The following is a 20823-nucleotide window of genomic DNA, read 5'->3' on the forward strand; positions in this document are numbered from 1 at the left end:
AGCTCCCACTTCCGCCCGCCGCCGGGCCCGGTCCGGCCCGAGCGGAAGTGCGCCGGCCTCCTGGGTCCCCCACGGCCTCGCGGCGGAAGCGCGCCCCTTGCCGCCGCTCCCCCCGCGACCCCGCGGCGCGCGGCGCGCCGGGTTCCGGGCGGGCCCCGTGTGACGTGGCCGCGCGCTGGGGGCGCTCGGGGCGCGGGCGGAGCGGGGCGCCGCGCCGGGCCGGGCGGGGCAGGGCCGGGGCGGGGCGCGGGGCCGCAGCTGGATGGCCGGGGCCGCCCGGAGCGCCGCCGCCGCCGCCGCCGCCGCACGGTGAGTGGCCGCCCGCCGCCGGGCCCGAGCCCCGGACGGGACGGACTCTGCCGCTCCCCTTGCCCAGGCCAGACCTGGGCCTCTCGCCCGGGAGTCAGAACTTCCTGGGCTCTTCTCTGTCTCCCCACGCGTCGTGCCCGCCTCTCCGCGCTCCGCACCCGCCTTTGGCTCGCCCTCTCCACGCTGCCGCCCTTGCTTCCCCCTTCCCTCGTCCTCTCTGAGTCTCCCCCATCTCCTGCTCCACACTTGGGGCCCCGCACCTCCAACCGTGACCCGCCTCTGCCTCCCAAGCCTGGCCTCCTGGCCGCAGCCCCGCTTTTGGTCCCCAGTGGAGCCCAGTGGGTTTCATCAGGGTCCCGTTAAGGCCTGGAGATCCCAGACCCCAGCGTCACTTCCAGCTGCTTTCCCTCCCTCCCACCTCCATCAGCAGATGAGGAAACTGAGGCAAGGACACCACTGGCTCAAGGTCACGGCCGGCTGGAAGCTGGGCAGACCACGTTTAAACCTCATGCCTGAGTTTCCAGGTTGAACTTCCCTCTTGGTTGACTCACATCCAGATCCTGTGATCTGCCCGCTGGGTACACTCGGGCTGCCCCTTAACGTGAGGAGGGCTCTCTGTGCCTTCACCATGCCAGGCAGGCTCACCCGACGGGCAAACTCATCTCATCCTCAGGACCAAGCGAGGGAGGCCATGCTGATCTCCCTCAGAGGAGGAGGTGACTAAGGGCTCAGAGAAGGGCTTTAGGGACTTGTCCGCAGTCAGGCGAGGAGGGCACGGCAGCCCACTCCAGTATTCTTGCCGGGAGAATCCCCACGGACAGAAGAGCCTGGTGGGCTACAGTCCACAGGGTCGCAGAGTCGACAGGACTGAGCGACTAAGCACACAGCACCTCAAGCCAAGCAGCTTTAGGCCGGAGCACAGAGTTAAGGGTGGGTCTTGGATGCCCGTGCTCCGTGCATCTGGGAGGCTGCTCGCCTTGAGGGAGCCTCTGTCTTCAGCCTCACCTCACCTGTCTGTCTCCGGGCCCCGGGATATTGACTCATTCCCTCGGAAGAAGCTCTGATGGTCTTGACCGAGCCCAGCTCCTGACTCCTGCCACTTGCACTTCCTAAGCGCGTCCCGTCAAGCTAGACAGTGCCGCCGGCCACCACCCCTGGGGGTGTCCTCACTGGGGCGCGTCCCGGCAGCCAAGCTTTCTCCCTTGGCAGCCAGACACCCTGATGGCGGGCAGGCCTGCCGGTGGCTGAAGGGAACCCAGCCAGCACCTCACCCTGTCATTAAGGAAAGTTTAGCCTTAGGCGGACAGGCTGACACAAAGCCTGGAACTGGCTCCCAAGGGAAAAAGAAACGTGTGGTCCTTGGAAGTGGGGTGTGGAGGAACAGAGTGCCGTTGCTCTGTGCACCCCTCACTGGGGTCCTTGGAGGCCCTGGGGGAGGCGGGCGCCGTGGCCGCTGGGAGCGCAGGGAGGGTCCAGGCGCCACGTTTTGTAAGCAGGTGCGCGGCCAAGGGTGGCTGCTCACGTCAGCGGCCTTTGTGTGTCTTTCAGCAAGTGGCATGCCTGGATGTCCCTGCCCCGGCATTGGCATGGCGGGACAGAAGCTCCTCTTCCTCGCAGCTCTGGCCCTGGAGCTCCTGGGAGGGGCTGGGGGCTCCCAGCAGGCCCTCTGGAGCCGGGGGCCAGCAGCGGCCTGTCGCCTGGACAATAAGGAGAGTGAGTCCTGGGGGGCCCTGCTGAGTGGAGAGAGGCTGGAGACGTGGATCTGCTCCCTCCTGGGCTCGCTCATGGTGGGGCTCAGCGGGGTCTTCCCGCTGCTCGTCATTCCCTTGGAGATGGGGACCACGCTGCGGTCAGAAGGTGAGTGATTGCCCCCTCCGGCACCCAGGGGGTGGCAGGTGGCCGGGGAACCATGCCGCTGCCCTTCCTGGGAGAGCCGGGTCTCGTCCCAGGCGGCAGCGTGTCTGAGGTAGAGGACTGGACCAAGTCCAGTTCTTCCCTGCGGTCCAGTGAGCCGGGTGCGCTGTGCTTATTAGTTCATCCGTTTGTACACCTGTTTATTCTGAAAGATGAACGTCAGCAAAGGTTCAGTGCGAAGTGGGAAGCAAGGCTGGAAATGGGACGCCAGGCTGCCTGGGGTTCAAAGCTTGGCTCTGCCACTTTGTGTAGTATTGCGTGAGTTCCTTAACTTGGCTCTGCCTTCAGGTCCCAACCTTAAAAACGGAGATAATAACAGTTATCGATTTCATAGGTGTTATTGTGACGATTAAATGAACTAATACTGGTAAAACGCTTGGAAGGCTGCCTAGCCACTTAAAAACCTGGGGGATCTCGTCCACCCTGGCTTCCAGACCTGGGGGAGGCGGTTCTTGAACACAAGCAGACCTGCCTCCCCTGAGTGTCACCTTGTACCATACTTAGCGAGTGAGGAGCGGGCTTGGGGTCTTACTGAGATGGGGCGGGTGTGATGACGCAGAAGACGGTTGCTACTCAGACCGTCCTGAGGTTATACCTCTGGGGTGATACACGAAACGCTGTACACAGACCTAATGAGCAGTGGGACTACGTGTCGCCTCTGGCCAGAGTTTCCTTGCTGTCTCAACCACGCTTAGTCGTGGAGTGTGCAGGCTCGCGTCCCGGGCTCCGACCACAGTGAGACTGGCTTCGTGTGGCAGGTGGTGCCACGGCGACCCCTGCAAGGGTGGGGGTGGTGGGCCCAAGTTGGGCCATGGAGCACGGCACATAAATTAAGCAGGTAACATGGAAAAGAGACTGCTCGGCGCTGGGAAGGGGCTCCATGTTCACCAGCCTGTGCCCCGTACAAAGCGCCGCCTCTTGCTTCAGCCCCCTTCCCGCGTGCAAAAGGGTGCTCAGACCCAGAGCCCCCAGGGTGGCTTTCTCTGGAACACGGAGAGGCTGGCAGCCCGCCTCCTCTGGGGAGGGCACCTGGCAGGTGGGCGCAGACGTGGCAGAGGGCTTTCCTTGGCTTTCCCTTCCTACCGTGTGCACGTGTCCATGGTGACATGCTGTGATGGAAGAGAAACAGGATCAGATGGGGAGCCCCAAAGATGCAGGTGCCTGTCACCCGCAGCCAGGACAATGCCGTGGAAGTTCTGGACCAGCCCTGGGAACCTTTGAAGTGAGGGTCCCCCAGGGACTTCTGCTGCCTGCCAGGCTTAGGACCTGTTCATTCAGCAGATGGTTATGCACACAGCCGTGCTGGGCACTGGGCTGGGGGCTGGCACTGCAGCTGTGAACACAGCCCTCTTCAGGCCCGACGCTCCTGCCACTGTCATAGCGTCCCTGTGGGGTCAGCCTAGGGAGGACTTGGATTGTTAGCTCCATTTTACAGATGGGGACGCACAGGCACAGAGAAGCTCTTTGAGGAGCCCAAGGTCGCACAGCTTGGAAGCAGTAGCTACCCGGGGATCATACCCCCACCACCAAGCCACCTTTCCCTCTGGGCCTCAGGTGTCTATTGAACCAAGGGTTTCGAGATGGCCCCTTTAGGGCACTTCCAACTCTGGGTATTCTAAGGCTGCACAAGTTGTCAGATCTCTGCCACTTCGCTGAGAGTTATCAGTGACTGAGAAGAGAAAAACTCCTCTTTAATAAGCATTTCCTGTACATGTTGTCATTTAATTTCCTCAAGGTCACTCACTGTCAGATAGATACAATTGTCCCCAGTTTACAGATGATGTGACTGAGTCCTGGAAGTAATCTGCCCAGACTTAGCAGCTGCTGGCTTTGGGAGCTGGGACCTGTCTGGTCTCTTGGCCCTGGAGCAGTAGTGGCTCCACAGGCATCCTGCAGGACGCGGTGAATGCCTGCTGAACACCAGCCCCACTGGGACTGGAGGCTGGGGGCGCAGGAAGGCCAGAAGCCCGCGTCCAGCCTCCCAGAGACCTGCAGTCTGGTTGGGGTCACACTGGGAGCCCAGTAAGCTGGGTGGGGAACGGGTCAGGACGGGGACTCTGGCCTCGGTTCCCAGGTCCTGCATCTCTGCCTTGTAGCTGGGGCACGGCGCCTGAAACAGCTGCTCAGCTTTGCCTTGGGAGGACTTCTGGGCAACGTGTTTCTCCACCTGCTCCCTGAGGCGTGGGCCTACGCGAACAGCGCCAGCTCTGGTGAGTGAGGCCACAGGGTGGGGGGCCCAGGAGGGTGGTGGGCAGTGGGTGGGAGCTGGTGCCCAGCCCCAGGAATGGCCTAGGCCCTGCTCACTCTGCAGAATGACTGGGAGAGGGGTTCCTGGACATCTGTCACGGTCCCAGTGCCCGGGTTCCAGTGGGGGGGTTCCCTGCCCCGGATCTGTGGCCCTGTCTTGGCCTGGCTTGTCAGTGCTGCCCCCTGCAGGTGGTGAGGGGCAGAGCCTGCAGCAGCAACAGCAACTGGGCCTGTGGGTCATTGCTGGCTTCCTGACCTTCCTGGTGTTGGAGAAGTTGTTCTTGGACAGCAAGGGGAAGGAGGAGGCCAGCCAGGTGAGCCCCGAACTCCAGAGCCCACACAGCTCAGCCTTCACTCCGTGGTGGTGCTAGGGCCTGGAGGCCCAGGTTTTGAGTCAGTGCAGTTCAGTCCCTCAGTCGTGTCCGACTCTTCGTGACCCCACAGACTGCAGCACGCCAGGCCTCCTGTCCATCACCAACTCCCGGGCTCCACCTAAACTCATGTCCATCGAGTCAGTGATGCCATCCAGCCGTCTCATCCTCTGTCGTCCCCTTCTCCTCCCACCCTCAGTCTTTCCCAGCATCAGAGTCTTTTCCAGTGAGTCAGTTCTTCGCATCAGGTGGCCAAAGTATTGCGGTTTCAGCTTCAGCATCAGCCCTTCCAGTGAATATTCAGGTTTTGAGTCAAGCCCTAAAAAAAGAGGATCTCTCAGCCCTTTCCTGGGAGCTCTGGGAGGCTGGGCCAGCTTGTCTGGAAGGATCCGGGCCCCAGGCCCTGCCGTGACTTGTCCCCGTGGATGACAGTGACCGCAGTGTGGAAGGCAGAGGGCCTGTTGGGTCTGGGGTCACCCGGCTAGTTGAGCAGCAGTCTAGCCAGATGAAAGGGGTCTCCCCTGTCTCCTCCATCTCTCACTTCCTTTCTGTTTACCCTGGCCGAGTGGGGGGCATCTAATGTCACCTCTCCCCCCTTCTCCTGGCCCTAGGCCCCGAGCAAAGAGCCCGCAGCTGCTGCCGCGCTCAATGGAGGCCACTATCTGGCCCAGCCGGCTGCAGAGCCTGGCCTGAGCGCCATGGTCCGGAACATCAAAGTGAGTGGCCCGCTCGGGGCCCCCCTCCTACAGCTGCCCCACCCCGAGTGGCCGGCCTGGCTCAGCCCAACCCTGTCCCTCCTCACCCAGGTCAGCGGCTACCTCAACCTGCTGGCCAACACCATAGACAACTTCACCCACGGGCTAGCCGTGGCTGCCAGCTTCCTCGTGAGCAAGAAGGTGAGTGAGGCTGGGGCGGGTGGCGGGGCAGGCCATCATGATGGGCATGCAGGGCCCGCACTGACCAGGCTACCCTGCCTCCGGAGGCCGCCTCCAGTCTGGTGCCCCCACGCTCCCTGCACCCAGCACCTTGTTCCAGCCTCCTTACTGCAAACACTCCTCGTTGGGACCACGGGCCTCAGCCAAGCTGCTAGACTCGGCCCCTGCCTGCTTCTAGTTGCTTCTGCCCACTCCTCCTCCCTCTGCCCTCTATGCTGGGGCCCCGAGGTCTGTCTGCCCTTGAACTGGCCCACCTCGTCCCCCTCTTGTGGCTTCCTCCTCGCTGCTGCCTCTGCTTGGAGTGTTCTTTCTCCCACTCTCCTCCTTCAGGCCCCTCGTGTCCCATGGCACACAGTCCATCCGGTCCCCATGGCCCCTGTCAGACTGTTAGCTTCTTGAGGGCAGTTTCCTGATCTGTTTTATTCACTGCTGTATTTCTAGTAGCCAAACAGTGTCCAGCCAGGGCACCCAGAGGTCCTGCCAGGTACTGGCAGGATGGGTGGACAGGTGGGTGCCCTCAGCACAGACCCCCACACACACTCCCCTCCCTGCAGATCGGGCTCCTGACCACCATGGCCATCCTCCTGCATGAGATCCCCCATGAGGTGAGTGCCACAGGGTCCCCATGATCAGCCATGGGGGTGTGCAGCTGCTGGGGGGTACTTTGGGTGGGACTGCCCAGCTGTGGTTGGCTGGGAGGGCTGCACCAGAGACCTGGGGCTGCTCAGCCTCCTCAGGCTGCAGCCACCATTGCAGCCACGCTCCAACCTCCTTGGGACTGGGGGCCCATCAGAGGGGATGTGGGCCAGGGTTCCCAGCAATGGGGCTGCTGCTGGGGGCTCGGTGGACCCGCCCACACCTGAGATGCTCAGGGCGTCTGGCCCCCCCGGGGCCCAGAGTGATCGTCTGGACCTCCCCTCAGGTGGGCGACTTTGCCATCTTGCTCCGGGCCGGCTTTGACCGATGGAGCGCAGCCAAGCTTCAGCTGTCAACGGCACTGGGGGGCCTGCTGGGTGCCTGCTTCGCCATCTGCGCGCAGTCTCCCAAGGGAGTAGGTACGGGCGTGGGGGGATGGCAGTCTGCAGAGGGGCCCCAGCCGAAGGGCATGGCCGCCCTGACCTGGGTATCCAAGCCCGGCTACCCAGGTCCGCCTCGCGGGAGGGGGGCAGTCGGTACACATGGCCACCCGGCCCCCCAGCCAGTCAGGGCTCCTCCCCGCTGCAGAGGAGACAGTGGCCTGGATCCTGCCCTTCACCGCTGGCGGCTTTCTCCACATCGCCCTGGTGAACGTGCTGCCCGACCTCCTGGAGGAAGACGATCCGTGGTGAGCTGCCCGCCGGCACTGCTGTTGGCAGGCCCCTGCCCGCTGCCCGCCGGCCCGTGCGGCCCCTGAGTCCCGGCCCTCTCCCCCTGCAGGCGCTCCCTGCAGCAGGTGCTTCTGCTCTGCGCGGGCATCGTGGCGATGGCGCTGTTCTCGGTCTTCGTGGAGTGACCGTCCCCGGCACCCCACCCCTGCACAGCAATAAGAGACTCGGATTCACTCTGTGACCATGTGTGTGAGTGTGCGTGTGTCAGAGAGCGAGTGTGCCTCCAGCCCAACAAGAGGGTGGGGTGTGTGTGGTGTGCATGTGACCAGAGGTGTGCACGAGGCCGACACTGTGATCCCTGACGCCCGGGCCCGCCCACTGTGGTCTTCTCCCCCTGCCACCCTATGGGCTTGCACCCCGGAGTCAGCAGTGAGGCCCGGGAACGCTGGTCCCGAGCAGAGAGGCCTCTGCGCACGCCGCCGGGAGGAGTGAGCTGCCCAAGGAGCCAGGCCTGCAGCGAGCCCCAATGCTGTCCCCCGCCGAGGCCTCAGGGGGAAGCCCCTGGGCGCATGCACCCGGCTCCGAGCAGCCAGGGACCAAGGCTGGGGCACCTTTTCTCGGCTGTGGCCAGCTCCTCCCTCCACCAGCTCCAAGGCCAAAGAGAGGAGAGGCAGGTGCTTCGCCCCCGGCTCCACTCAGCGCTGACAGTCCTACTGCACCCAGCGCGGAGCTGGTAGATGCTTTCTAAGACCTGTTCCCCGTCAGCCCTGGGCCGGCTCCTGTTCCCCCCGCTGCGAACGCTCCCTGGCAGCAACGGCAGCTCTTGCCACCTCCAGCTGCCAAACGGCAGCCAGCAGGGCAGTGAGCAGCCCCGGGCCGGCGTCCTCCCTGTCCACTCGGGTGCTCCTGCCAACCCGGGGTCTGGCAGACACTCTGGGAGCAGGAAGATGGGGAATGGTGGCCGCCCGCCCCCGACATGGCCCCCTTCCCCGGCCGCCGCGGGTGGGGCTGGGCGGGGGTGGCAAGGGCTAGCGTTGTCAGCACTCAGGAATGTGCTCTGGGAGAATGCTGAAGCCATAATCCCCAGCTATTTCCCTTGGCTGACGCCCAGGTACTCAGCTGGCCTGCTCCACAGCCAGGCTCCAGCCCCGCCGCTCGGCCTGGGCGTCAGGAGGACAGAAGGGGCTGAGCAGTTTCATAGCAGTTTTGCTGTGGTTCCGTTTATATCTGTAAATAACCTGTTGTATAGATGAGATGCAAATAAATATACACGAACTGGCTGCCTCTGTGCTGCACACCCTGTGTCCTCGCCAGGTTGACTGCTCTGCGCGCCCTGGCTCCTGCAGGTTGTCCAGCCCGCCATCCCCGCCTTCCAGCCTTTCTGCTCTTACTTTTGAGCTACTTCTCAGAACAGGGCATAAACATTCCACATTTCCCTGGCTTGTTCTGTTGTTAGCTTTTTATGTCAATAAAACAAGCCTGGTTCTAGGCCATTATAGCCCATCACCCCCAAGGCTGGTGTCCTCGCAGACCTGCAAACCAAGGGCTTCTTCCCAGCCTGGCCTGAGTAACTTCACCACGGGAGGGGGCTCCACCCACAAAGTCATCTCCAGGTTTGGCCTCCATGAAGTTATTTTTTGTTAAAAAAGGAAAAATGAGATCTTTATTCTAAACCACACCCTCCCCTCCAGTGAACAGGCTGAGTAAAGCCAGCATCAGACATGGGAAGGAGCTGCTTCCTGGGAGAAGGGGGCAGGGAGCCCCTGCTTCCTGGGAGAAGGGGGCAGGGAGCCCTTGCTTCCTGGGAGAAAGGGTACAGGGAGCCCCTGCTTCCTGGGAGAAGGGGGCAGGGAGCCCCTGCTTCCTGGGAGAAAGGGTACAGGGAGCCCCTGCTTCCTGGGAGAAGGGGGACAGGGAGCCCCTGCTTCCTGGGAGAAGGGGGTAGGGAGCCCCTGCTTCCTGGGAGAAGGGGGCAGGGAGCCCCTGCTTCCTGGGAGAAGGGGGGATAGGGAGCTGGCTTCCTGGGAGAAGGGGGCAGGGAGCCCCTGCTTCCTGGGAGAAGGGGGCAGGGAGCCGGCTTCCTCTCCCACCTTCGGCAGGCTGTTGGGTGGAGCGCCTCTGCGCTGCATCACGGAGTCTGGTTCAGGGTGTGAAGCCCAGGTCAGCTGGTTCCTTGGCGGGGAGGGCCTGGCTCTGACTATCTTCAGTGAAAAGGGACCTGCTCTACCTGATTGTGACAGCGGGGCCTGGTGGGCCCAGGCCTGATGGAACGGAGGAAGCCAGGGCTGTCCCCCCAGCCCCTGCCAGCCCTCAGCAGGCGCGCGGCGTCAGTGCGCAGGCAGTCAGGTCCCATTTACAGATGGGGGCTCCGAGGTCAGCAATGAGAAGCCTGCGGCCTCACTCAGGTGGGGATGCCCAGGAGAGGGACAGAGCCCCATTAGAGGCTGCGCTGGGGCTCCTCTGGAACGGGGTGGAGCTGGAATTCAGTGGGACCCACCACCAAGGAGCACGCAGTGGGGGTGCATCCTGACTCAGGCTGGCGGCCTGGAGGCAGCAGGAGAGGGAGGAGCCTCCGGCAGTCAGTAGCACTTCTGGGATCGAGGGCATGGCCCCTCAGAGGGGATGGGGAAACGATGGTAAGGCACTCTTGCCAGGGGGCAAGTGAGAGCCGATAGGGCATTCTCAAAGGGTTGCTGTTTTAACAGGCTGTTTGGTGGGGTTTGAGGGGACAGTCAAACCTGCTAACTACGACACGGTAGGCTTTACGCTCAGTCCTGGGTTTGAACCCTGGCTGTGCCATCTAAGAGTTGTGTGGTCTTGGCCCAGTTGCTCAGATGCATCCATAAAATAGATGGCTGGATGGCATCACCGACTCTGTGGACATGAGTTTGAGTGAACTCCGGGAGTTGGTGATGGACAGGGAGACCTGGCGTGCTGTGATTCATGGGGTCGCAGAGAGTCAGACATGACTGAGCGACTGAACTGAACTGGTGGCTGAGATTCAGTTCAGTTCAGTTCAGTCACTCAGTCGTGTCCAACTCTGCAACCCCATGAATCACAGCACGCCAGGCCTCCCTGTCCATCACCAATTCTCAGAGTTCACTCAAACTCATGTCCATCGAGTTGGTGATGCCATCCAGCCATCTCATTCTCTGTCGTCCCCTTCTCCTCCCGCCCCCAATCCCTCCCAGCATCAGAGTCTTTTCCAATGAGTCAACTCGTCGCATGAGGTGGCCAAAGTACTGGAGTTTCAGCTTTAGCATCAAGCCTTCCAATGAACACCCAGGACTGATCTCCTTTAGGATGGACTGGTTGGATCTCCTTGCAGTCCAAGGGACTCTCAAGAGTCTTCTCCAGCACCACAGTTCAAAAGCATCAATTCTTCAGCCCTCAGCTTTCTTCACAGTCCAACTCTCACATCCATAGATGACCACTGGAAAAACCATAACCTTTGCTAGACGGACCTTTGTTGGCAAGGTAATATCTCTGCTTTTTAATATGCTATCTAGGTTGGTCATAACTTTCCTTCCAAGGAGTAAGCGTCTTTTAATTTCATGGCTGCGATCAGCATCCGAAGTGATTTTGGAGCCCCAAAAAAATAAAGTCTGACACTGTTTTCACTGTTTCCCCATCTATTTCCCATTAAGTGATGGGACCAGATGCCATGATCTTCGTTTTCTGAATGTTGGGCTTCAAGCCAACCTTTTCACTCTCCTCTTTCACTTTTATCAAGAGGCTTTTGAGTTCCTCTTCATTTTCTGCCATAAGGGTGGTGTCATCTACATATCTGAGATTATTGATATTTCTCCCGGCAATCTTGATTCCAGCTTGGGCTTCTTCCAGCCCAGCATTTCTCATGATGTACTCTGCACATAAGTAAGCAGGGTGACAATATACAACCTTGACGTACTCCTTTTCCTATTTGGAACCAGTCTGTTATTCCATGTCCAGTTCTAACTGTTGCCTCCTGACCTGCATATAGGTTTCTCAAGAGGCAGGTCAGGTGGTCTGGTATTCCCATCTCTCAGAATATTCCACAGTTTATTGTGATCCACATAGTCAAAGGCTTTGGCATAGTCAATGAAGCAGAAATAGATGTTTTTCTGGAACTCTCTTGCTTTCTCCATGATCCAGTGAATGTTGGCAATTTGATCTCTGGTGCCTCTGCCTTTTCTAAAACCTGCTTGAACATCTGGAAGTTCACGGTTCACATATTGCTGAAGCCTGGCTTGGAGAATTTTGAGCATGACTTTACTAGCGTGTGAGATGAGTGCAATTGAGTGGTAGTTTGAGCATTCTTTGGCATTGCCTTTCTTTGGGATTGGAATGAAGACTGACCTTTTCCAGTCCTGTGGCCACTGCTGAGTTTTCCAAATTTGCTGGCATATTGAGTGCAGCACTTTCACAGCATCATCTTTCAGGATTTGAAATAGCTCAACTGGAATTCCATCGCCTCCACTAGCTTTGTTCGTAGTGATACTTTCTAAGGCCCACTTGACTTCACATTCCAAGATGTCTGGCTCTAGGTGAGTGATCATGCCATCGTGATTATCTTGGTCATGAAGATCTTTTTTGTACAGTTCTTCTGTGTATTCTTGCCACCTCTTCTTAACATCTGCTTCTGTTAGGTCCATACTATTTCTGTCCTTTATCGAGCCCATCTTTGCATGAAATGTTCCCTTGCTATCTCTAATTTTCCCGAAGAGATCTCTAGTCTTTCCCATTCTGTTGTTTTCTTCTATTTCTTTGCATTGATCGCTGAGGAAGACTTTCTTATCTCTCCTTGCTATTCTTCGGAACTCTGCATTCAGATGCTTATATCTTTCCTTTTCTCCTTTGCTTTTCACTTCTCTTCTTTTCACAGCTATTTGTAAGGCCTCCTCAGACAGCCATTTTGCTTTTTTGCATTTCTTTTCCATGGGGATGGTCTTGATCCCGGTCTCCTGTACATTGTCACGAACCTCCGTCCATAGTTCATCAGGCACTCTATCTATCAGATCTAGTCCCTTAAATCTATTTCTCACTTCCACTGTATAATCGTTAGGGATTTGATTAGGTCGTATCTGAATGGTCTAGTGGTTTTCCCTACTTTCTTCAATTTAAGTCTGAATTTGGCAATAAGGAGTTCATGATCTGAGCCACAGTCAGCTCCTAGTCTTGTTTTTGCTAACTACAGAGCGTCCCCATCTTTGGCTGCAAAGAATATAATCAATCTGATTTCAGCGTTAACCATCTGGTGATGTCCATGTGTAGAGTCTTCTCTTGTGTTGTTTGAAGAGGGTGTTTGCTGTGACTAGTGTGTTCTCTTGGCAAAACTCTATTAGCCTTTGCCCTGCTTCATTCCGTGCTCCAAGACCAAATTTGCCTGTTACTCCAGGTACCTCTTGACTTCCTACTTTTGCATTCCAGTCCCCTATAATGAAAAGGACATCTTTTTTGGGTGTTAGTTCCAAAAGGTGTTGTAGGTCTTCATAGAACCGTTCAACTTCGGCTTCTTCAGCGTTACTGGTTGGGGCATAGGCTTGGATTACTGTAATACTGAATGGTTTGCCTTGGAAATGAACAGAAATCATTCTGTTGTTTTTAAGACTGCATCTAAGTACTGCATTTCAGACTCTTTTGTTGAACATGATGGCTACTCCATTTCTTCTAAGGGATTCCTGCCCACAGTAGTAGATATAATGGTCATATGAGTTAAATTCACCCATTCCAGTCCATTTTAGTTCACTGATTCCTAGAATGTCTATGTTCACTCTTGCCATCTCCTGTTTGACCACGTCCAATTTGCCTTGATTCATGGACCTAACATTCCAGGTTCCTATGCAATATTGCTCTTTACAGCACCGGACCTTGCTTCTATCACCGGTCACACCCACAACTGGGTATTGGTTTTGCTTTGGCTCCGTCCCTTCATTCTTTCTGGAGTTACTTCTCCACTGAGCTCCAGTAGCATACTGGGCACCTACCGACCTGGGGAATTCCTCATTCAGTAGCCTATCATTTTGCCTTTTCATACTGTTCCTGGGGTTCTCAAGGCAAGTATACTGAAGTGGTGGCTGAGATTAACTAGATACAATTATGCACAAGACCCGCAAAGCACATGGCCCAGGCCAAGCCCTCAGCCAGCAGTGAACCACCTGGTCAATTTTCGGGCGGCAGAGCTGAAAGGGTGGCAGGCAGATGACCAGCAAGATGGTAAAGGGCTCTCACAGGACGGGGGGTGTCACAGGGACATGGCTGGGGGCAGGACCAGGGGTGGGAGAGGATGGGAGAGGACACAGCGTCATCAGGGTTAGCCCTAGAAGGGCTCTCAGCGGATCTTGCTTGCTAATAATTTTTCAGCTGGAGGAAATGGGCCAACAGTGAACCGGGACGTGGGAAGAAACAGAAGGCTTGGCAGCCAGGAACCAGGGAGCCAAGGCCCAGAGCCTGGCTTTACCAAGATGCAAGGTCGAGGGCCAGAGCGCCAAAATTCAAAAGGAAGGGAAACACTAGTTTGGCTTCTGTGTAGGCCCCTCAGGCGAGCTGCAGATTAACAAGCATTTTCAGAAGCTCAGACAGAGGTGGGGTGGGGAATGTGCAGGCAGAAGGGTCTGGAGGCCAGAAGACCCCAGGGAACAGCTGGGGCGCACACCCATCCCTGCCAGGGGGCCCCGCCCTGACAACTGGTCTGAGGCCCTTGGCTCGCTCAGGTTTCCAACAGCAGCACCTAAGGAAGGGCCTCCAGCATAACCCCAACCCTACCCAAGGCCCAGGGAAGACAAGACAGAAAGAGAGCAGGAACTGGAAGCCACCCTTTTATTAAGAGTGTTCAGCAGCAGGAGGCCCCCTAGGCGTAGTACTGCAGGTTGGCCTTCTTCTTGGCCTGAACCTCCAGGATGCCCTCCATGTAATCCTCGTGGGTGAGCTCCGTGGCGCCTCTGCGCAGCGCGATCATGCCCTGCGCCCAGACAGACAGGGGCTGTAGGGTCCCTCACCACATCCCAGCCCCCAGGACGGACAGACAGGCTCTCGGGTCCCTCCCCACACCCCAGCCCCCCAGACAGACAGATAGGCTCCCGGAGGCCTCCACCTTCTCAGCCCCTCCCTCGGCCGCCTCCAGCAGCGCCCGCCCTCCGGCCCCCACTCACCGCCTCCACACACACTGCCTTGCATTGGGCCCCATTGAAGTCATCCGTGCAGCGGGCCAGCTCCTCGTAGTTCACGTCAGGACTGCGGGGAGGTGGGGGGAGACTCGGTGACTTACGGGGAGGGGGCTGGAGGAGCAGCTGTCCCCATACGCTCCCTCAGGCAGCGAGGTCGACTCACCCGGATCACAGGCGAGTCCCTGCCCCACCGGGCCTCGTCCCTCCGCCGCTCAGGGCGGGGAGAGGCAGGATGGAGGGAGGTCAGAGTAGGTTAGACCAAGTCATTTCTAGTGTCTCCAGCCTTCAAGATGCACCTGGACCCCAGGACACAGCCCGGGGGGAGCAGGAGGTCGTGGAGACAAGACAGCCATCTGCCTGTCTCTCAGGCGGCGCGGGCCCTGCACCAGCACAGCACTGCACTGACTCACCTCCTGCGCCAAGTACTGCACTTGACATTATCACAACCCCGTGAGGTTGGAGCCCTCACCCCCAACTCCCAGGAAGAAAATCAAGGCTTATGCCACCTGCGGATGATCATAAAGATCTGAACCCAGGTCTGCCTGGCCCCTGGCAGGGTTCCCCTGGGCCAGGCACCAGCCCCGGCAGGCACGCCGTCCAACCCTGGGGGATGGGGTGTGTGTGCAGGTGAACTCTAAGGATCCCGGGCCCCAGTAGAGTTGTGTGTCAGGTCCTGCACCCGGGAGAAATAGAGGCTGCCGCGGGGACAGCGCTGTGTGAACGGGAGGTGGAGGGAGAGGGGAAGCCCAAGGAAGTTCAGTATGAAGAGGACTCTGGGTCGGCTCTGCCACCGCTGCAGGTCTCAGCGCCTCGCCTGTGACTTTACCCACCTGACGTTCATCTTCCGGGAGTGGATCTGCATGATTCTAGCCCGGGCCTCCTCGTTGGGCATGGGGAACTCGATCTTGCGGTCCAGGCGGCCTGAGCGGAGCAGGGCGGGATCCAGGATGTCCACCCTGTTGGTGGCCGCGATGACCTGAGGAGGAGACGCAGCTGCTTGAAGGAGGAGGGAGCTTCGGAGACAGGCACAGCCACGACAGGCAGGGAGGCAGCCCGGGTCAGGTGAGACGGCACCGGATATTCAAGGCCGCCTCTAATTCTACCTCAAGCCGCGCAGTAAGACAACAGAAGGCCCCCTGGCCTCTGAGAGCCCCGTCCTCCCCGGGAAGTGAAGACAACGCTCACCTTCACTTGGGTGTTGGGCTGGAAGCCGTCCAGCTGGTTCAGCAGCTCCAGCATGGTCCTCTGCACCTCCCGGTCCCCGGCCTTCTCACTGTCAAAGCTGGGCCCCGAAGGAGACACTGGTGAGGTCGCAGCGCGGGGCGCGCCCTCCCCTGCTCCACCACCAAAGCCCAACCCAACCCATCCCGGGGCAAAGAGGAGTCTCGCTCAGCCTGGGGACCCCCAGCCCAGGGACCAGCACGGAAATGGTGTCAGAGATGAGAGCTCCTGGGCTCAGGTGGCGAACTGAGGACAGAACTGTGAGCAAAACCCACTGCCTGGCCTGCGCCCCTAATGAAGGTGCCATCACAAACTGAGCTAAAACTCAGAAGAAATACAGAGATCTGGCCCAGACTTGGCATGGAACAGGGGGCCCAGGCAGCTGTCCCCGAGGAAATGTCCCTCAGCCTGAGATCTGAAGGCTGAAAACACATCACTGGGCAACCAGCCAGAGGAATTCAGGGAAAGAGGAAAAGCACATTCCAGAGAGAAAAAGCAGGTGGCAAATCTCTGCCAACAAGTGGGCCTGCAAACAGGGGCCACCGGGAGGAAGCCAGGGGGTGGGGGGGTGGGGAGGGGAGGGCAGGGACAGGGTGAGGCTGGTGGGGGGCTGGGGCACCAACACAGGGGCCTCGCAGGCCGTGGCAAGCCCACCATTTATGCCACAGAGCAGTGGGGAGGCCCAGAAAGGGAAAGCAGGCTCTGTCTGTGTGAAGGGCTGTGGGAGCCGGTGAGTGAAGCTTTGAGAGGAACCTGCTGGCAGCTGTGATGAGAAAGTATGGTGGGGGAAAAGAAACGAAGCAGGGAGAGTAGTCAGAAGATAATTAAGAAGTACAAGCACACGAAGAGCGCCACCAGCATCCCAGGGCAAGCAGGGAGCAGGGTAGGAGAGCGGGAATCCAGAACCAACAATCTGGTGGGACCCCGCACCCCTTACCGCTTGGTGCCAATGGCGTCCAGCTCATCAATGAAGATGATGGACGGCGCTTTCTCCTTGGCCAGCGCAAAGGCATCCCGGACTAGCTTGGCACCATCCCCAATGAACATCTGCACCAGCTGGGGGCCGGCCAGCTTCAGGAAGGTGGCCTGGGATGGGGGCGACAGAATCAGGCCACAGGTGCCAACGAGAGGCCCCTTCGAGTCAAGCCCACCCGGGCGAGTTTCAGCTCCCGCCCGTCTCCCCCAATCCTTCCCAAGGCACTCACCTTGGTCTGTGCAGCACAGGCCCGGGCCAGCAGGGTCTTCCCCGTACCTGGAGGCCCGTACATCAGCACCCCCTTTGGGGGCTGGATCCCTAAGTTCTCAAACTTCTCCTTGTGGTTCATTGGCAGGACAATGGCCTCCACTAGCTGCCAGGAAGAAGACCTGGGTGAGAACAGTGAAGCCCTGCGGGCTCCCACAGCCTAACCCTATTTGTAGCCCTCCTACTCAACTCATGGACACTGCCGTCTCCTTGCCCCACATCCAGAGGACACAGAAGGCTCACTCCCACCAAGGCTGGTGGTGGACTCCCAGAACAGCAGGATGGGGCAGAAGGACAGGCTAAGAACAGGAGCCTGAGCTCCGGACCTGGCTCTGGCCCTAAACATCTAAGATCCTGAGTAAGTCATTCAGACCCTCCAGAGCTCAGTCTTCTAAATTGCTCCATGGCCTCTTCCCTGCCTCCCTAGAGTGTTGCGAGGATAAGAGGCACGGGATGAAAAGTCGTGGTCACTGAAGCAAAGAAATACAAAAGGCTAGTGAGGCGCCGGGCTTCCCTCACCTCCTGAATCTGCTTATCCAGGCCCCCGATGTCACTGTACTGCTCCGTGGGCCTCTCGTCCACCTCCATGGCCTTCACCCGTGAGTCGTACTCTGTGGGCAGGGTCTCCAGGATCAGATAGGAGTCTTTGTTCACACCCTGGGGACACAGCATGAAAACCTCAGCTCTGTCCCAGCTCAAGGCCTACCTGAGTGACTGGGGAACAGGTGTCCATAGAGTGAAAGGACCGGGCAACACAAGAATCAAAGGGCAGGCAGCTCTGCAAATGTTCAGGACCCACAGTGACCTGGGCCGGGGGCAGGGACTCAGCTCAGCAGTGGGAGAAACCTCGCTGGAAAAGGCCCGCCTGGGCTCAGGGACACCACTCACCACCAAGTCTCCGGGCTTCAGCTTTTCGGCATCCACCAAGCCAATCACAGGCAGGAAGTAGGTCTGCAGAAGGATTCCAGGTGCAGCCTCAGTCACTGCCCTCAGGTAGGCTCCCGAGTCCTGTCCCACATCCCCCTCTCATCCTCTGGTCGCGCCAGCCTCACCTGCCGTGTAGAGGTTTTGATCACTGCACACTTGCCCTTCCTTTGGGAGTCTAGATCAATGTTTGCACCATCTTCCTCTTGGTCGTTGGGATCAACATCTAGAAGCTGGGAAAGGAAGAAGCTCAGATCAAGAGGCCTTGCTCAGCTCCCCTGAACTCTGCAGAGGCCAGCACTTCTGGGGCCTAGACAAACTCAGCACTCCCAGGGCTCACCATCCCTACCTCACTCCTCAGCCTAGCCCTGAGCCCAGCAAAGGTGCGGTTAATTAATCGGAAGATTAGTGTGGTCTCTGCTCAGGTGCTGCTTCTCGGCACAGAGCTCATCCACCCCCCGAGGAAAAATACCCAGTAGAAAAAGAAACATGAAGCTTCCGATGCCTTTTCAGGCCTGTATAGTCCCCTAAAAACTTACACTGGGAAGGAGAACCTAAGAGGTTTAGATCCTACATGCCATTTAGGCCTCAAAAGGCCCACACACCCTTTTCCCAATGGCACGCTGTCTCCAAGCCCCACTGACCCCTGTTCCCCTCCACATACACACACACCTCGATGACGTTGGAGACCAGGTATGGCAGGGTCTTGTTCACTTTGATTTTCTCGCTGTTCTCTTTGATCTTGTCCTTCATGGCCTGGAGTTCATGGGTAACTCGCAACACTTCGCTCTTCATGATCTGGGATGAGAGTGAATGGAAGGAAATATTCCGCCTTACCTCAGCTTATCTGAGGGCCATTTAATTGGAGCACCTTATCCAGGCGGCTGGAGGAACCCTCCTGCACCCCTTCACTCAGCTCGAGGGCTCTCTGAATGCTCAGCCTGACTGTGTCCACAACCAGCAAAGGTCGAAACAGGAGGCCCGTCGGGAAACCTCCATGGGAAGCACTTGTAGTAAAGGGAAAAGAGCCAGACTTTGAGTTGAGCAAACACGGGATGCAGGTTCTGCCTTTCATTACAGGCTCCATACCTCACCACAGTAAAAAAACAAAACAAAAAACCACCACTTTTAGCCTCAGTTTGCTCATCTGTAAAATGGGGGTTTCTTAAAAGACAGACTGTCAAGAGGAATACTTAAAAGACCAGGCTGGGAACGGCAGTCAGACCATTCCTTCTCTCAGGCCTGATCTCCCACCACCCTGGCCCTCTCCCCCTCCTTTCAACACTTAGCTTTCTTTTCTCTTTTTCTGGTCTGAGGAGGAAACCGCGGTCCCCACACCTCTCCGAGGGAGGCCGGGGACGGCGTGAGGGCAGCAGGGCCCGCCCTGCGTGTGGGGACGGGGGCAGGGACAGGGGCTTCACTGCCCACCTTGATCTCACTGTCCAGCAGCCGTGTGCGCTGGATGATCTCTTCTGTGGACATCTTGAGAACTTCCTCCCCAATTCCATCTTGCTGTGAAAAAGATAATTTTTCCCCCCTTAAATTCAAGGCAGTTAACTCAGCACTGTGACTTAGCCAACCCTTTGCCTCAATTAACCCACTATCCGCCGAAAGAACCCAGAATGGACTCGGAGCGCATCCCAAGCGGCCGCAGCCCCGGGGCCGGGCCGACCTTGACCGCCGCAGCCACCGCCGCCCCTCCCGCCAGCGGGCTCTCCCCGAGGCCCGGGCTCCAGCACCGCCGGCTTCCCGAGCGCGCACCTCCGCTTCGTCCCACACGGTCGCCATCTTCTCCTGCCGAGTCACGGGACGCTCGACTTTCGGCAGCAGATTCCGTCCGGAGGAGCAGCCTGAGGAGTAAACCGGGCGGCAGCCGCGATGGGAGGGTAATATCGCCTCGCTTTACGTCTGCTCTTGACTAGTGAGACTCCGTCAATAAGTCCTGACTCTTGAAAAGAAACTACCTGGGCCGCGTTGCGGCGGCGAATCTGCTGCTCGGATTCAAAAGATGACGCGCCGGCCACAGGCCCCGCCCCCGCGGCTGCTGAAAGGTTCCCGCCCTCGTCCTGTTTGTGCCGCCGCCAGAGGAGGAGGCCCCATTGGCTGGCACGCCCGAGGGGCGGGGCCCGGGGGAGAACTAGCAAGGGGAGGGACAGACGGCCCAGTGTCCCCAGGGCCCTTGGGAAATGTAGTTCATGTCAGGCGGGTCGCAGGACGCTTTGGAAGGCAGGGTGGCGGGGGGGCGGTCTTTCAACTGCAGAATCGGCCTAGTTAGGAATTAGGCGATTCCCCCAAATAAGGGGGTCTCATCCAATCAACTGAAGGCCTGAATAGCTCCAGAAGCCTGAACACCCCCAGAGACAGAGGGAACTCCTTCTTCCTGACTGCCTTGAGCTGGGTTTCTTCCAGGCTTGGGTGCAGTGCTTAGTTGCTCAGTCGTGTCCGACTCTTTATGACCCTGTGGACTGCAGCCTGCCAGGCTCCTCCGTCCATGGGGATTCTCCAGGCAAGAATACTGGAGTGACTTGCCATTTCCTCCTCCAGGGGATCTTTCCAACCCAGGGATCGAACCCAGGTCTACCCACCCTTCAGGCAGATTCTTTACTGAAGGAGCCACAAGGGAAGCCCAAGAATATGGATTCAGGCTTGGGACTTACACTGAAATATCAGTTCTTACCCTTGCTCCTTGGAAGAAAAGTTATGACCAACCTCAATTCAGTTCACTTCAGTCGCTCAGTCGTGGATGACTCCTTCCGACCCCGTGAATCACAGCACGCCAGGCCTCCCTGTCCATCACCAAATCCCGGAGTTCACTCAAACTCATGTCCATCAAGTCGGTGATGCCATCCAGCCTTCTCATTCTCTGTCGTCCCCTTCTCCTCCTGCCCCCAATCCCTCCCAGCATCAGAGTCTTTTCCAATGAGTCAACTCATCGCATGAGGTGGCCAAAGCATTGGAGTTTCAGCCTCAGCATCAGTCCTTTCAATGAACACCCAGGACGTCTCTCCTTTAGGATGGACTGCTTGGATCTCCTTGCAGTCCAAGGGACTCTCAAGAGTCTTCTCCAACACCACAGTTCAAAAACATCAGTTCTTCAGCACTCTGCTTTCTTCATAGTCCAACTCTCACATCCATACATTACCGCTGGAAAAACCATAGGCTTGACTAGACGGACCTTTGTTGGCAAAGTAATATCTCTGCTTTTTA

The 20823-nt window shown here is 58.3% G+C and overlaps 2 protein-coding genes across 2 annotated transcripts; one reads left to right on the forward strand and one right to left on the reverse strand.

The window, feature by feature from the left end:
* On the forward strand, positions 1–8378 carry SLC39A13 (solute carrier family 39 member 13). The gene is given in 12 exon segments (XM_055424072.2): positions 1–309; positions 1858–2166; positions 4320–4433; positions 4660–4784; positions 5453–5557; positions 5648–5737; positions 6331–6381; positions 6699–6843; positions 6846–6972; positions 6974–6988; positions 6990–7100; positions 7193–8378. Coding segments are annotated over 11 exon segments (1260 nt in total). The 5' UTR covers positions 1–309; positions 1858–1865; the 3' UTR covers positions 7269–8378.
* A 5489-nt stretch (positions 8379–13867) lies between these two features.
* On the reverse strand, positions 13868–19596 carry PSMC3 (proteasome 26S subunit, ATPase 3). The gene is made up of 12 exons (XM_055424073.2): positions 19378–19596; positions 19045–19128; positions 18289–18414; positions 17745–17849; positions 17581–17643; positions 17212–17349; positions 16655–16798; positions 16387–16535; positions 15414–15510; positions 15059–15204; positions 14214–14295; positions 13868–14023 (listed from the first exon to the last, which is right to left on the reverse strand). Exons 1-12 carry the CDS (start codon positions 19402–19404, stop codon positions 13913–13915), a joined length of 1272 nt encoding a protein of 423 aa, XP_055280048.1. The 5' UTR covers positions 19405–19596; the 3' UTR covers positions 13868–13912.
* Positions 19597–20823: the final 1227 nt, after the last annotated feature.

This window comes from Moschus berezovskii, chromosome 14 (genome assembly GCF_049115385.1).
Source record: "Moschus berezovskii isolate FMDL1 chromosome 14, NW_MosBer_1.0, whole genome shotgun sequence".
NCBI classification, from domain to species: Eukaryota; Metazoa; Chordata; class Mammalia; order Artiodactyla; family Moschidae; genus Moschus; species Moschus berezovskii.

Excerpts from the sequence above, each read along its gene's own strand:
- PSMC3 (XM_055424073.2), bottom strand. The coding sequence starts at position 19,404 with ATGGCGACCGTGTGGGACGAAGCGGAG. Across the intron at positions 17,644-17,744 it reads TCAAAACCTCTACACGGCAG|ACCTACTTCCTGCCTGTGAT; the intron begins GTGAGGCTGGCG and ends ATCCTTCTGCAG. Across the intron at positions 17,350-17,580 it reads TGAAGCCCGGAGACTTGGTG|GGTGTGAACAAAGACTCCTA; the intron begins GTGAGTGGTGTC and ends CTGTGTCCCCAG.